The following is a 13,864-nucleotide window of genomic DNA, read 5'->3' as shown; positions in this document are numbered from 1 at the left end:
TCGATTAATCGATCAATCGTTTGCATCCCTAAATGAAACGTCAAAGAAAAAGTGTATGTACTCTATCAATTTAAATGATAGAGTAAGATCAGACCATCTCCCATCGTCCACGGAGACGGATTCCTCATGGCTTTTGCCAGTCTGATTGCCGGAGTCAACAGTCGGCTATTCGCCCAGGCTACTGTTCTACTCCCATGACGAGCAATGGCTCAGTGCTATTATGGAAAAGATGAGGAAATAATAAAAAAAAGAGTTGCCCTTGTGTCTATCCAGCCGTTCAGCCACATGCAATACAGAAAAATAAATTTCTTTTCACCATAAAGAAATTGACAGAGGTCAGTTGTTATTACGCATATGGTACACACATGCATTCTAGGTTTGCGATGTCAGTCATCACCTGAATGGAAATGGAATACAGTGACCTTCATGTTGTGGCCTAGTAGTACCAGCTTGTCATCACCCTATGTCATCCAACAGCACACACATGAACACACACACATAGGCATACACACACACACACACACATGGGCACACACACACACACACACACATGGGCACACACACACACATGCACACACACGCGTGCACACACACACATGCACACACATGCGCGCGCACGCACACACACACACACACACACACACACACACACACACACACACACACACACACACACACACACACACACACACACACACACACACACACACACACACACACACACACACACACAAAGCAAGAGGGCATGCTCTTTCTCCACACTCAACACACTGTATTATCTAAAATGATTGATATATGCAGGGTGCGATTTGTAGGGGGGGATGGGGGGGATTGTCCCCCCTTCTGGTCTTGATATTACCACTTTTTAACACACGATTTTAACACAGTTCAATGTAATTGTAATCCGCCCTTCTGGTTTTACGACAAATCGCACTCTGGATATATGACATGATATGTTTCCAAATAGCGTTTTTCTGCAAGCAAGGAATGGCTGTAAATACAACAGCTAATAAAAATAAGAGGTGAAAAAAATTGTAACCACCCATCAATCCGTAGGTCAGCCGGTATCTTTGTCCAACCCTACCGATCTCTTCTCCACCTGTTTTCCGTATCAATCCACTGTGTTTAATAAAAGCAGCAAAAAGTCTAGATATAGAGTGATATATGTGTTTTAAGAAACTCTTATAACATGTTGCTTACGAACTAGTGGTGTCAACAATGATTGATTCGGCGATCCAGTCCAATGTGGGGCATGGACGATCCAATTCAATGTGGCAAGTTCCAGAATCGATGCAGCAATTTTTTTTAAGCTTCAATTACTTCCGTGGATATTTCGGGAGCAAATGAATGTTACATTGAATAAAAGTACTTCAAAGCATTGCAAGACTGATACAGACTGATCCAGACTGATACAGAAAACAGCCAATAAATTGTTGCTCAGTATCTGACTACTTGTATTGCCTCATCTTGACTGATGAAACATTTGCTTTGCTTGAAATGAATGCATTGCAATGCATTGTAGAATTGAATCGGATCGGATCGGATCGAATCGAATCGCTACCTCCCGAATCATAATCGGATCGTGAGGACAGTGCCAATCCACACCACTTATGAACAGTGTAGTGCATACTTTGCATAGGCTAGTAACAAACATGGAAATAATATTTGATTTCCTGTCATTTCATTGCTGAGTTCAGTAGCCTGCCTGACTGTCACACCAATGAGGCTGGCTCTTTGGTTGGGGTGCTAGTAGAAGATCAAGTCCCGGCGGGGCAACTCTTCTCCCCGTTGCTACAAATGGTGTCAAAAGTGGGATGGCTACTATGAGCTCATCGGAAGTGTACCCATTCCGTGTGAGCTGTAGCTCCATGTGAGGGACCCCAGGATTGGTGAAAATCAGGAAATAAGAATCTGTATTCAGCCCAGATTGATTTCATCTAACCAAAACAATTTAACATGGAAAAAAATACATTTTGTCTTAACATGAATGATCAGATGGGGCTTTGACATGGCCATTAACGGCCCCAATTATAGTTACACCATCTGTCTTTGACTTCTCTTTCTTGTCACATCAGTGTGACATGAATGTTCGGAAAATGAAAGGTCTATTATAGAATTTTGAGCTCCATACAGTAGGCTATAATTTGGAATTTTAGAACACATTCTAGAATGTTAAAAGCCCTAGGCTAAAGTGATGTTTCTTCCTTTTTTATACAAGTTCAGTTGCTACTCACTTTGTTGAAACGTTATCCTCTCATATTCGTTCGATCAAACTGACTGAGAGCACTACAATTATCACTCTCTCTAATGTCTCTTCAAGTGTGATGGCTGTGAGACAAGATCGGTCTTTCAGAGCCAGGATTTGTATTAATATCATGAATCTCATTAATATCTCCATCAAAATACTCTTCTGACCCATTCCTGCTCTTAATCCTGTTCTGTCTGTCTCTCGCTCTCACAAATGACTTGCATAATAAGCTTTTGTAGTGGTTTGATTGATGATGAGATGGTGAGAGAAAGAGGGGGCGGGGGGGGGGGGGGAGAGAACGAGAGAGAGAGAGAGACAGAGATAGAGATAGAGAGAGAATGTCTCTGTGTGTATTAATGTGACGTGTGCAGGGCTCTAAATTAGCACCAGCCAACTAGCCAAATGCTGGTGAAAATTCAGCTTGGCTGATAGAAAAGAAAATTTACCAGCCACTTAACCATTGGTGAGTGTGCGTTTGACCAGTAAGATTAACATCTAGCCATTTTGTCCTAAACCCTGGACGTGTGTAAATGATATTTCCTTGCGAGGCAATGGAGACTTTGTCCCAGTTGTAGCCTATGCCTTAACTCTTGTCCTCTCTTAGCCCAGCTCTGCCATAGATAAGATCCATGTGTAATTGAGTGATTGATTGATTGCTGATTGATGTATTGATTGACTGACAAACAAGCAAGCAAAACGTTATACCTTAACCCTGTGAAACCTGAACCATGAAAGCAATGAGAGAAAATTCTAATTTTTTGGAATTTGCTTCAATATTGGTCCCTTATAAGAAATGTAAAAAAAAAATTCTAAATTTTGTTAAGGTCGCTGAGATATTTAATGCATCATATATGATGCATCAGGCTTTTAATGAATGAAAATTCCAATTTCATGACCATTGAAAAATGACTTTTAATACATTTACAACTTTTTTTTAATTTAAAAAAGTTGTCAGACAATTTAATTTGAGGATTATCTTTAAATATTTAGTGAGATCCTGCCATTTTTTAAAGCCTATCCTTGTTTTAGCAGGACCATATTTTACATTTCCCACAGCCTGGTTGGGTAATTTTTTAAAATCTATGTAAAAACATAGCTGATCGAATGCTCAACAACCTATTTATGAGTGTAATATAGATCATTATTCATTTTTGATGTGTAATTTGAATATATGGGTCCATTACTACAATTGGACCATTTCTCCATTCACTTCAATGCATTTTTTACGAGATCATAATTTCAACATTTTGCATTGCATTTTCAAAATTGCAAGTAAAACCTGTTTCTTAAGGCAATATCTTTGTCTTGAAGTAAAACAACTTGTGTGTTTTGTTAAACGATCGTCGTGGTATGCTTTGTAAGTTTCCCTATGGAGCAAATGCATTGATGGCTGACTTCCTGCCACCGCCGGATGGTGCTTATATGTCTCATCAGTTTTAGCACGATCTCTCTGCAACACGGTGTAAAAAATATAAACTCTTCCTTGCTCAATTGCACAAAGCAAGTGTTCAAATTAAAGGATGTAGAGTTATATTTCGGAAATTTGTACACAAACCTTATGCAATTTGACGAAATCTCAGCGTCGGTCAGGGAAACCGCTTCTACCCCATTTTCCTGTTTTTCGCCGAGCTGTGGTCAACTTGTTGTCGACCGCTGCTCTCTTGTGGCGGTTTCCGTGTACTGCAGGACGTTTGGAAATGACACGCAGGATGTTTTTCAGATCGATTTTTTTGTGTGTCAGCGTGGAGAGGGCTTTGAATTTGATGAGACATATATGATGCATCCGGCGCGATAGGGTTAAACCTCTCCGCTATTCTCATTCCCTCTCTTTTTCTCTCTTTCTCTGTCTCTCACTCTTACAGAGGACTTCTCTGACAATGAAGAGATCTTCCCCAAGGAGATCACCAAGTGGAACTCTAATGAGCTCATGGACAAGATTGAAGCGGCCGATTCAGAAGAAGTTGCTGGTGAGTTTCTCTCTCCCTCTCTCTCTCTCTCTTTTCTATGACTTTCTTCCTGTCAGTCAGCCATTCTGTCTGTCTGTATGTCTGTTTGTCTCTGTCACTGTACCCCCCCCCCACACACACACACATGCACATAGTCTCTCTCTCTCTCTCTCTCTCTCTCTCTCTCTCTCTCTCTCTCTCTGTCTCTCTCTCTCTGTCTTTCCATCCAAAGTATCTCATACTGTACATTTCCCTATGGTTAGTTAATTCAAATGGGGAACTTTGCATGCATGACAATGATGTTATCTATCCGCCTTTCTTTCGCTCTCTCTCCCTCTCCCTTTCTTTTTCTCTATTTATTTTCTCTATTATCTCTCCTCTCCCACCCACATGTTTCATTCATTCATTCATTCATTCATTCATTCATTCATTCATTCATTCATTCATTCATTCATTCATTCATTCATTCTTTCTTTCTTTCTTTGTCTATTTGCCTATTCCACCTAATTGAAACTGTGTACTTTCCATGCATGCTGACGATGTTGTCTCACTATCTGTCTATCCTCTGAAGGTGAGCTGAGTCGAGACTACACGAGGGCAGCGAGCGAGGAGAGGCTGGAGGAAGTAAGTGTGCCTCTCCAAAAACCCAGCAATCGAAACATGGTAGAAAGAGACACGTTATTTCCTGCTCCCATCCACATCAACTTGTTGAAAGTCATGGTAGTCTGGTATTAGTTTCTGGGGTGTTTTGGTATACTCTGGAATACTTTGGTATACTCTGGAATACTTTGGTATTTATTATTTGTTTATTTCCTTGGTGTCTTTATAGTAGCTAATGCAAAAATTTAAACATATTCATAATTTCAGTTTCAACAAATCCACAGGTACTCTCTCATACACACTCTTGACACCATACAATTATGTCTTAGCGGAATGATATGAGGTGCCTATGAATATAAAATGGCTGTTAGATACTATGATACACAGGGCTACCACAATTTAGATCACACTGATCTTTATCTTTATCTTCAATATCCTTCATATCGGAATCATTTACTACACCACGTCATCGGTTTCTCTGATATGAATTGAACTCGTGACTTACCGGTACTCTACCTACATGTCAGTTAGTTAACATTCGAGTCTATGTGTCGGATTAACCCACTGGGTTGTGGTAACGGAGCATTTGTATTATAGGAACTGAACTTTCTATGATACATTTTTTTACTCTCTGTTCATGGAAACTTTGCCAGGACACCCAAAGCTGAAGCATTTCATCCACGAACATCATGTTCATTTTTCAAGACGCCACTCCACCCCCACCCCTCACCCCATTCAGCAACACAGTTTTTCCTCCAGTAGTGTTTTTTTATTATTTTATTTTATTTTATTTTTGTCCCTCTGCACTTGCTGTAGATTTGTGGCCACACCTCCATCCCCACTATCTTGGTGACCAGGCACCTGTCAGTAAGTAGCCCAGTGGTGGCAGCCTGCCCTCTGCTCCAGCGGCGCAAACACGTGGTGCAAACGCTCACCGATACTATGGGGCCTGTTACTATGGAAACAACCCAACGGCTGTGGTGTTAGCGTGCTAAAGCCTATGCTAATTGTGCTCGCTCGTCTTGTTGCTAACACAGATTTGCCTCCTTGCCTGAGACGCGAGAGATGAGACTAATACGGAAGGCTATTAACAAGAGGATTTGAATGAAAACAAAAAATAAACAAACAAAAAAAGCACCCACCACGATTCCTTTGAGTTATACAGTGACATGGCAATGGGATTGAGTGGTTGCAACTAGTGTCTGTACGGCCTGAACAGAACCCCAGTACCACAGTGTGTAGCCCGGTGCATCCCATTTACCCCTGCAGTACGCTTATCAGAACCCACGAGAACGTGGGTGTGTGCGTGTGCGTGAACGTGTGTGTAACAGATCTGTTCAGATTCTAGCTTTTATCCAACTCAACTCAGTAGTGATCCTGTTTGACTACGCCAACTTGATAGCTGACTGGCTTGACGTGCTGTCAAATGAGAGCAGACGAGGTTTGCTGTCAGGAGTCCAACAAAATTGTAGGACACAGCTCGCTATATTACGCAGCTCTTACCATTCAGACATCATGTCACAAACACAATGTTGTAGGAAAGAAAATAGTAAGCCAGCTGGTGACAAATCTTCTCCCATCTCGGTCAACGCCATGCCAAGCCATATAGCTAGTCATGTTGGATTACAGTAGATCAGTGATCCCCCACACCTCTCTACCCTACACTGCAAAAAATTAAATCTTGGCAAGCTGATTTTTCTAGTTTCAAGTAAACACATCTAGTCAATCTTATTTGAAGTAAAAATCACCCAATAACTAGTCTTTTTAACTCGAATTTAGAACTAGAAATGAGACTATTTATACTTGTTTTCGAACATTTGTCCATGGGGCAAGATATTTTCATTTGATTAGATTATTTTACTCGTTTCAAGCAAATATTGCTTACAACAAGTAAAAAAATATCACCAAGTAAAAATATCTTCTAAATTCGAGTTGAAAAGACTAGTTATTGGGTGATTTTTACTGCAAACAAGATTGACTAGATGTTTTTACTTGAAACTAGAAAAATAGGCTTGCTAAGATTTCATTTTTTTGCAGTGTATTGTTTGCCCCAATGTAAGAATGCAGCAGCTCTGTGGTTTTCCCCTGTGTGAAAGTCAATCAGCCATAGAGTAAGTCTCACGTTTTTGCGGTGGCAATGTTGACTGGGGCAAGTGACTTGCCGTGTGGTGTCCGTGTCCTGTGTATGTGTGTGAGTGTGTGTGTACCCTATGTGTGAATCTGTGTGTGTGTGTGTGATCCTACTATGGGGTCACAGGGGGAAGAGAGGATTATATGAAAGAATGATCAGCCCAAAAATATTAGGGCTCATTCAGTGTGATGATTTATTTCACTCATACAGTAGGCTAATGATGTTGGGCTGTGATTTTGTCCTCATGATCTGCGGCACTGTGCATAATATCTTTTATTTCTTTAAATATCTACCGTAGCATTATTTCTGAGATTGTATATATTATGTGAGCATTACAGATGCACTGGACATTGTCGCTGAAGAACTTAATAATGCAACTTTATTTATTTTTTAAATCGAGTGTCAAAACTCACAGACACAGCTTGATTTATATCTGCGTAAATGTAGGCCTGAATATCTGCTCTAACCACAAACATTATAGATATGTGCTATAGATATGTCCAGGACACGAGAATTATGACACTACCCTGTTAACACAAAGTCAAAACTCATCCCTCACAAAAAAGTTTTATTTTATTTTTGCTTTGTACATTTTTATGTTTGTTTATCATGTGCAATCTTACATAAAATGAAGAATGAGGGGCTGGTCTCCCAATCTAATTTGATGCTAGAACAACAGTGGAACTTAATGAAATATTTCAGGTTGTTTGAAACTTAAACATGAAAGTCCAATCGCTACCAAACAAAAAAACCCCAATATTAACCCAACTTGAGATTGATCTGTAGCGATGTCATTTCAATTCAAAGTAATTTCTGACTTCTGTCAGGCTTTTTTTAGTAAGGCAGCAGGTGGACTCTTATTAATAGGGTTAACTCGAAGTGTTTTACAGTTTAAAAAAATGAAAAAAGACAAATGGAATCTTCAGTTCTTCTGGGACCAACACCATTTAATTCTGTTGTTTGTGTCCTTTGATTTTGAGTCCTCTCAGTTTTCGTCATCCATATTCTCCTCTTTTCTACCCTCAGTGTCCTTGCCTCCATTCTGCACTAAAAATGTGAAGGTTCTTCAAAAAACCCTCATCTGTTTCGTGGGGGAACCCAAAGGTTCACTTATAAATCCAAAGGTTCTCTTAAGAATCTTAAAGTTCTTGGAAGAACCCCAAGAGTCCTCATGGGTTCCTCATGGTTGGTATCGAAGGACTCCTGAAAGAACCTTTAGGGGTTCTGCAGTTTGTCACACTAGAGGAACTCCTAAATGTTCTCAGAAGAACCTTTTGGAAAACCTTGATGTTCTTCCAAGCAACCATAGGTTCATCAAATGAACTTTTGGGTTCCCCGATAATGGAGACTGAGGGTTCTTTAAGGAACTTTCAATTCTTCATGTGTAGGCCTTTGACTGTTTTACGTGTCCTGCATTGTTGCATCAATATGTGTCCTGAAACCCTTGTTCACTTTGAACAATCTTCATGTGCCCTCATGGACTTTACACATGAGTAAAATAATGTGCTATTACCTTGTGTGTTCTTGCTTGGTACTAAATGTAATGCCAATACACAGATTTTTTAAAATAAATAATGTGTAAAAAAAATGAATGAATGGAGGGATAAAAGTGCAATGGCACACATCCAGTCTCTCTTGTAATGCGCGTCAAAACGCAATTCTATGGCGTCTGTTTTGTTCTGAGAGGTCAGCCATATCCTGTCTGATTGTCTCTCTCTATTTTTCATACGTCTCTTTTCCCCTCTATTTGTATCTCTCATTTTATCTTCTCACTCCCTCTCTCATTCCTCTACTACATGTCCCTCCTTTTCTTTCTTTTCCTCTCTAACCTTGCCCCTTCCCTTCTTTTCTGTCTTGCCCTCTCTTACTCTCTCTGCCCCTCCCATCCTTCATTTTCTTTTTTCTGTCTTCCTCTATCCTAACTCTACCCAACTTCCTCTCTGTCTCTTTGTCTTTCTGTCTCTGTCTCTGTCTCTATCGGTCTGTCTCTCTCTCTCTCTGTCTGTCTCTCTCTCTGTCTCTGGTTCTCTGTATCTATCTCTGTCTCCCTCTCTCTCCCTCTTCCTCTCTCGCTGTCTCCCTCTCTCTCCCTCTTCCTCTCCCCCTCCCCCCCCCTCTCTCTCTCTATCTCTTCCTCTCTCTCTGTCTCTCTCTCCCTCTCCTCATCCCCCTCTCTCACCTCATCCCTCTCTCTCTCTCTCTCTCTCTCTCTCTCTCTCTCTCTCTCTCTCTCTCTCTCTCTCTCTCTCTCTCTCTCTCTCTCCAGGATGGTTCCCAGGCTCCACTGCGGGTGTGCAGTACCAACGTGTTGATCCTGGTGCTTCACGGGGGCAACATCCTGGACTCTGGCGGCGGCGAGGCCAGCTCCAAGCAGGCCGACGTCAACACGCTCACCTCCGCCTTCGACGCGGTGATGCGCGTCCACTACCCGGCCGCGCTGGGCCACATCGCCATACGCCTGGTGCCCTGCCCCCCCATCTGCGCCGAGGCCTTCTCCCTCGTTTCAAAGTGAGAGCACACACACAAACACGTCACGTGCAGTGCACAGACACACACATGCATGCACACACGTATACACATGGAAACGTATCTACACGCACAAGCATGCACACACGCACACACACGATGTAATGTAATGTTGTTGTATTGTGATTGACAAAGTACATTTAGTGCTTTGACTTAGACTTTGGATAAAGCACCTGCTAAATGTGATGCAATTTAATTAATTAATTTATTATTGTGTGTGTGTGTGTGTGTGTGTGTGTGTGTGTGTGTGTGTGTGTGTGTGTGTGTGTGTGTGTGTGTGTGTGTGTGTGTGTTTGCATCGTGTGTGTGTGTGTGTGTGTATGTGTGTGTTTGCATCGTGTGTGTGTGTGTGTTTGCATTGTGTGTGTGTGTGTGTGCGTGTGTGTTTGCATCGTGTGTGTGTGTGTGTGTGTGTGTTTGTGTGTGTGTGTGTGTGTGTGTGTGTGGTGTGTGTTGTAGTCTGAGCCCATACAGCTATGACGAGGGCTGCTTGAGCAGCAGTCAGGACCACATCCCGCTGGCCGCACTCCCCCTGCTGGCCACTTCCTGTCCGCAGTACCAGGATGCCGTCGCCGCCGTCATCGTGCGGGCCAACCAGGCCTACGCAGACTTCCTCAAGTCCCTCGACGGGGCCGCCTTCTCAGGACAAGTACGCGCACACACACACACACACACACACACACACACACACGCTCAAGCCATTAAAGCACTAAATGAGGTGAAGTGTCAACCAGTCATCCAGCTTTACTGCATGCTATTATACAGGGTTCCCACTGGTGCTTGAATTCCTTGAAAATGCTTGAATTTCAATTAAGTGTTTTCAAGGTTGTGAAAATACTTGAATTTTTGGTGAAGTGCTTGAAAATGCTTGAAATTTGTGTCAAGTCAAACTGAGAAAGCCAAATAATAGAAATAAAATGTTCAGGTACATCAAATATCGGAGGAAGCGAGATGTCAGATGGGATTTGCCATTCGACACCCTAAAATTGATTGGAATGCAGGAAATTGCATCTTAAAGGGACACTGTGTGAGATTTGTAGTTGTTTATTTCCAGATTTCATGCTGCCCATTCACTAATGTTACCTTTTTCATGAACACTTACCACCACCATCAAATTAGTATTTATTATGACTGGGAAAAATTGCACTTTTCATACATGAAAAGGAGGATCTTCTCCATGGTCCGCCATTTTGAATTTCCAAAAATAGCAATTTTTAGCTGCAAAAATCACTCTACTTGGACCGAAACTATTTGTTTATTACTTAGTAAACTTCCATATAAAGATCAATTTGGCAATAGGCAGCCCAGTTTCAATGAGCAGCATAGTTGTAGTACCTTTTTTGACCATTTGCTGCACAGTGTCCCTTTAAAGCACTAAATGAGGTGAAGTGTCAACTAAGGCTGGGACGATTAATCGACTAATCGTTTCATTTAATTCAATGCTTTTTTACTTTACTAATGTTTTATTACTTTATTGAAACCTAAAATTGCCCAGCACGTACTGTATGAATTGGACGTTGTATCTCGGAGTAAATAAGCTACTATCATGATTTAAAACCCATTGTGAGCTCAGGGACCTAATTTTAACGGTTTCTTCCTTTTTTCCCAATTTCCTTGAAGATTTAAGTGCCAGAATACTTGAAAAATTAATCGTTTGACTAATCGACTATTCGAAAAAAAAAATAGCTGATAGATTAATCGGGAGAAAAATAATGGTTTAGGACAGCCCTAGTGTCAACCAGTCGTCCAGCTTTACTTCGTGCTATTATAGGCAGCAGTCTTCTTCTTTTTTTTTTCTTTCTGTTTGTCGCTGTCTGTTATGACAAAAGACCAACAAAGGTCGCCGTCTGCGCCTGCACTTAACACTCGTGTATTGCTTGGTGCGTGCACTCCCAAAAAGTAGTAATCACTCAGGATAATGGAAAAAAAGGAGGCGCACACTTGTGTGAAATGCTTGAAATGCTTTCACACTTGTGTGAAAAAGTGTATTGAAGCCGAAATTAAACAACAGAAGTCTATGGTTAACTGGAGAAACAGACGTTTCGGAGCTAGTCCATTCCCAATGTCTCCAGTAGTCCATTCTCAATGTCTCCAGTTAACCTTAGACTTCTGTTGTTTAATTTCGGCTTCAATACACTTTTTCACACCAGCCTTGTGTGTGCCTCCTTTTTTTCCATTATCCTGAGTGATTGCTGTCTGTTATGCCTGTCTGTGTCTCGTGTTTTGTGCCAGTGTTTGTACCGCAAACCCAATTGCCCCATAGGGACAAGAAAGTTCTGCTACTATTTCTACTACCACACTTAATATCATACTGTTTATCATTTAGTAACTGCAGTGTGTGTGTGTGTGTGTGTGTGTGTGTGTGTGTGTGTGTGTGTGTGTGTGTGTGTGTGTGTGTGTGTGTGTGTGTGTGTGTGTGTGTGTGTGTGTGTGTGTGTGTGTGTGTGTGTGTGTGTGTGTGTGTGTGTGTGTGTGTGTGTGTGTGTGTGTGTCCAGGTGTGTTTAATAGGAGACTGTGTGGGGGGCATCCTGGGTTTAATATCATACAGTTTAACACTAGTAACTGCAGTGTGTGTGTGTGTGTGTGTGTGTGTGTGTGTGTGTGTGTGTGTGTGTGTGTGTGTGTGTGTGTGTGTGTGTGTGTGTGTGTGTGTGTGTGTGTGTGTGTGTGTGTGTGTGTACACGTGTGTGTGTGTGTACATGTGTGTGTGTGTGTCCAGGTGTGTTTAATAGGAGACTGCGTGGGGGGCATCCTGGGGTTCGATGCCCTGTGTAGCAGCTCCCAAACGGTCCTCTGTGAGAGCCAGAACAGCAGCCGACGAGGAAGCCTAGTCAGCGTACAGGTACAGTTGTCTCTCTGTGTGTGTGTGTGTGTGTGTGTGTGTGTGTGTGTGTGTGTCTGTGTGTTGTGTGTGTGTGTGTGTGTGTGTGTGTGTGTGTGTGTGTGTGTGTGTGTGTGTGTGTGTGTGTGTGTGTGTGTGTGTGTGTGTGTGTGTGTGTGTGTGTGTGTGTATGTATCAGTGACGTGCGCTGGGATTTATGGCTGGTGAGGCAACTTTTTCAATATCAGATTTTCAAATAAATAATTGCCAAATAGGCCTACCGACAAGTTCCATATGTCATAGCAGCTTTCTTAACATAAGGTAGGCCTACATATTTTGACATCTTACTGCATTTCCGCAGAGAAAATGCTATTAGATCTCTCTCTCTCTCTCTCTCACACACACACACACACACACACACACACACACACACACACACACACACACACACACACACACACACACACACACACAGACACACACACACACACACACACACACACACACACACACACACACACACACACACACACACACACACACACAGGATTCAAACAGTGGTCTCACATAAACCACACAGCACCAATGTGGACAGCAGAGCAGAGCAGAGGAGAGGAGAGTAGTGGAGAGGAGAGGAGAGAAGAGGAGAGGAGAGGAGAGAAGGGGAGGGGAGAGGAGAGGAGGAGAGAAGAGGAGAGAGGAGATGAGAGAGGAGGAGAGGGGAGGAGAAGAGAGAGGAGAGGAGATGAGAGGAGAAAGGAGGAGGAGTGGAGAGGAGCTCAAGGAGAGGAGAGGAGAGGGAGAGGAGAAGAGAGAAGAGGAGAGGAGATGGGAAAAGAGAGGACAGGAGAGGAGGTGGGAAAAGAGAGGAGAGGGGGAGAGGAAAGGAGAGAAGAGAAGAGAGGGGGAGAGGAAAGGAGAGGAGAGGAAAGGAGAGGATGGGAGAGGAGGGGAGAGGAGAGGAGAGGAGAGGAGAGGAGAGGAGAGGAGAGGAGAGGAGAGGAGAGGAGAGGAGAAGAGGAGGGGAGGTGAGGGGAGAGTAGATGTGGGACAAAGGTGTGGCAGGAAGCGAATGTCAACGTAAACAGATATTACACACGCTTCGATATGGTCACCAAATATTTTGGGACTGTCATTTCTGTTATGCCTACACCTTGGAATTAAATCAGAGTCTTGTAGTTACACGGGTATATTTGATTTACCTCAACGGTACCCTGTACTCAACTTTACAAACAGTTACCGGGCACATGAGAATCCGGTGCCCATCACAAAAGCTACCACACTGGACAGAATCACGGCGGATTCTCTCTCTCCCCACGGGTCTCACAAACACAGGCTTCACACACATAGGAAATTGGTCTTACCTGAACTCGTGCATCAGGTCCATGCGCCGCTCTTTTCCTTCACTTTGGCGTTGTGCATGCTAACGTTACTTTAGCCGGTGCTGTTCATCCAAAGCCCCAAACGTCGCCCCAAACGTCCAAAGCAATTTGGCATTGAATATGAGTAGCCGCGAGGATTTGTGTTTCGTGAGGCTCCTTAGTCCTTAGTAAATTGTTAAGTCGTAAAATCCTATGCGAATGGTCTTCCA

General features: G+C 42.5%; 1 protein-coding gene across 5 annotated transcripts in view; it reads left to right on the top strand.

Moving 5' to 3' along the window:
* LOC134445712 (membrane-associated phosphatidylinositol transfer protein 2-like) overlaps positions 1-13,864 on the top strand; it is an 84,976-nt gene that overhangs the window by 38,034 nt on the left and 33,078 nt on the right. For all 5 annotated transcript variants that reach the window (XM_063194754.1, XM_063194756.1, XM_063194755.1 and 2 more), the window contains exons 9-13: positions 4,111-4,215; positions 4,766-4,818; positions 9,192-9,433; positions 9,911-10,100; positions 12,172-12,294. In XM_063194754.1, the coding sequence (XP_063050824.1) occupies positions 4,111-4,215; positions 4,766-4,818; positions 9,192-9,433; positions 9,911-10,100; positions 12,172-12,294 (713 nt within the window). The remainder of the gene's footprint in view (positions 1-4,110; positions 4,216-4,765; positions 4,819-9,191; positions 9,434-9,910; positions 10,101-12,171; positions 12,295-13,864) is intronic.

Source organism: Engraulis encrasicolus, chromosome 3 (genome assembly GCF_034702125.1).
Source record: "Engraulis encrasicolus isolate BLACKSEA-1 chromosome 3, IST_EnEncr_1.0, whole genome shotgun sequence".
NCBI lineage: Eukaryota > Metazoa > Chordata > Actinopteri > Clupeiformes > Engraulidae > Engraulis > Engraulis encrasicolus.
This window is presented reverse-complemented; position numbering and strand designations above follow the sequence as displayed.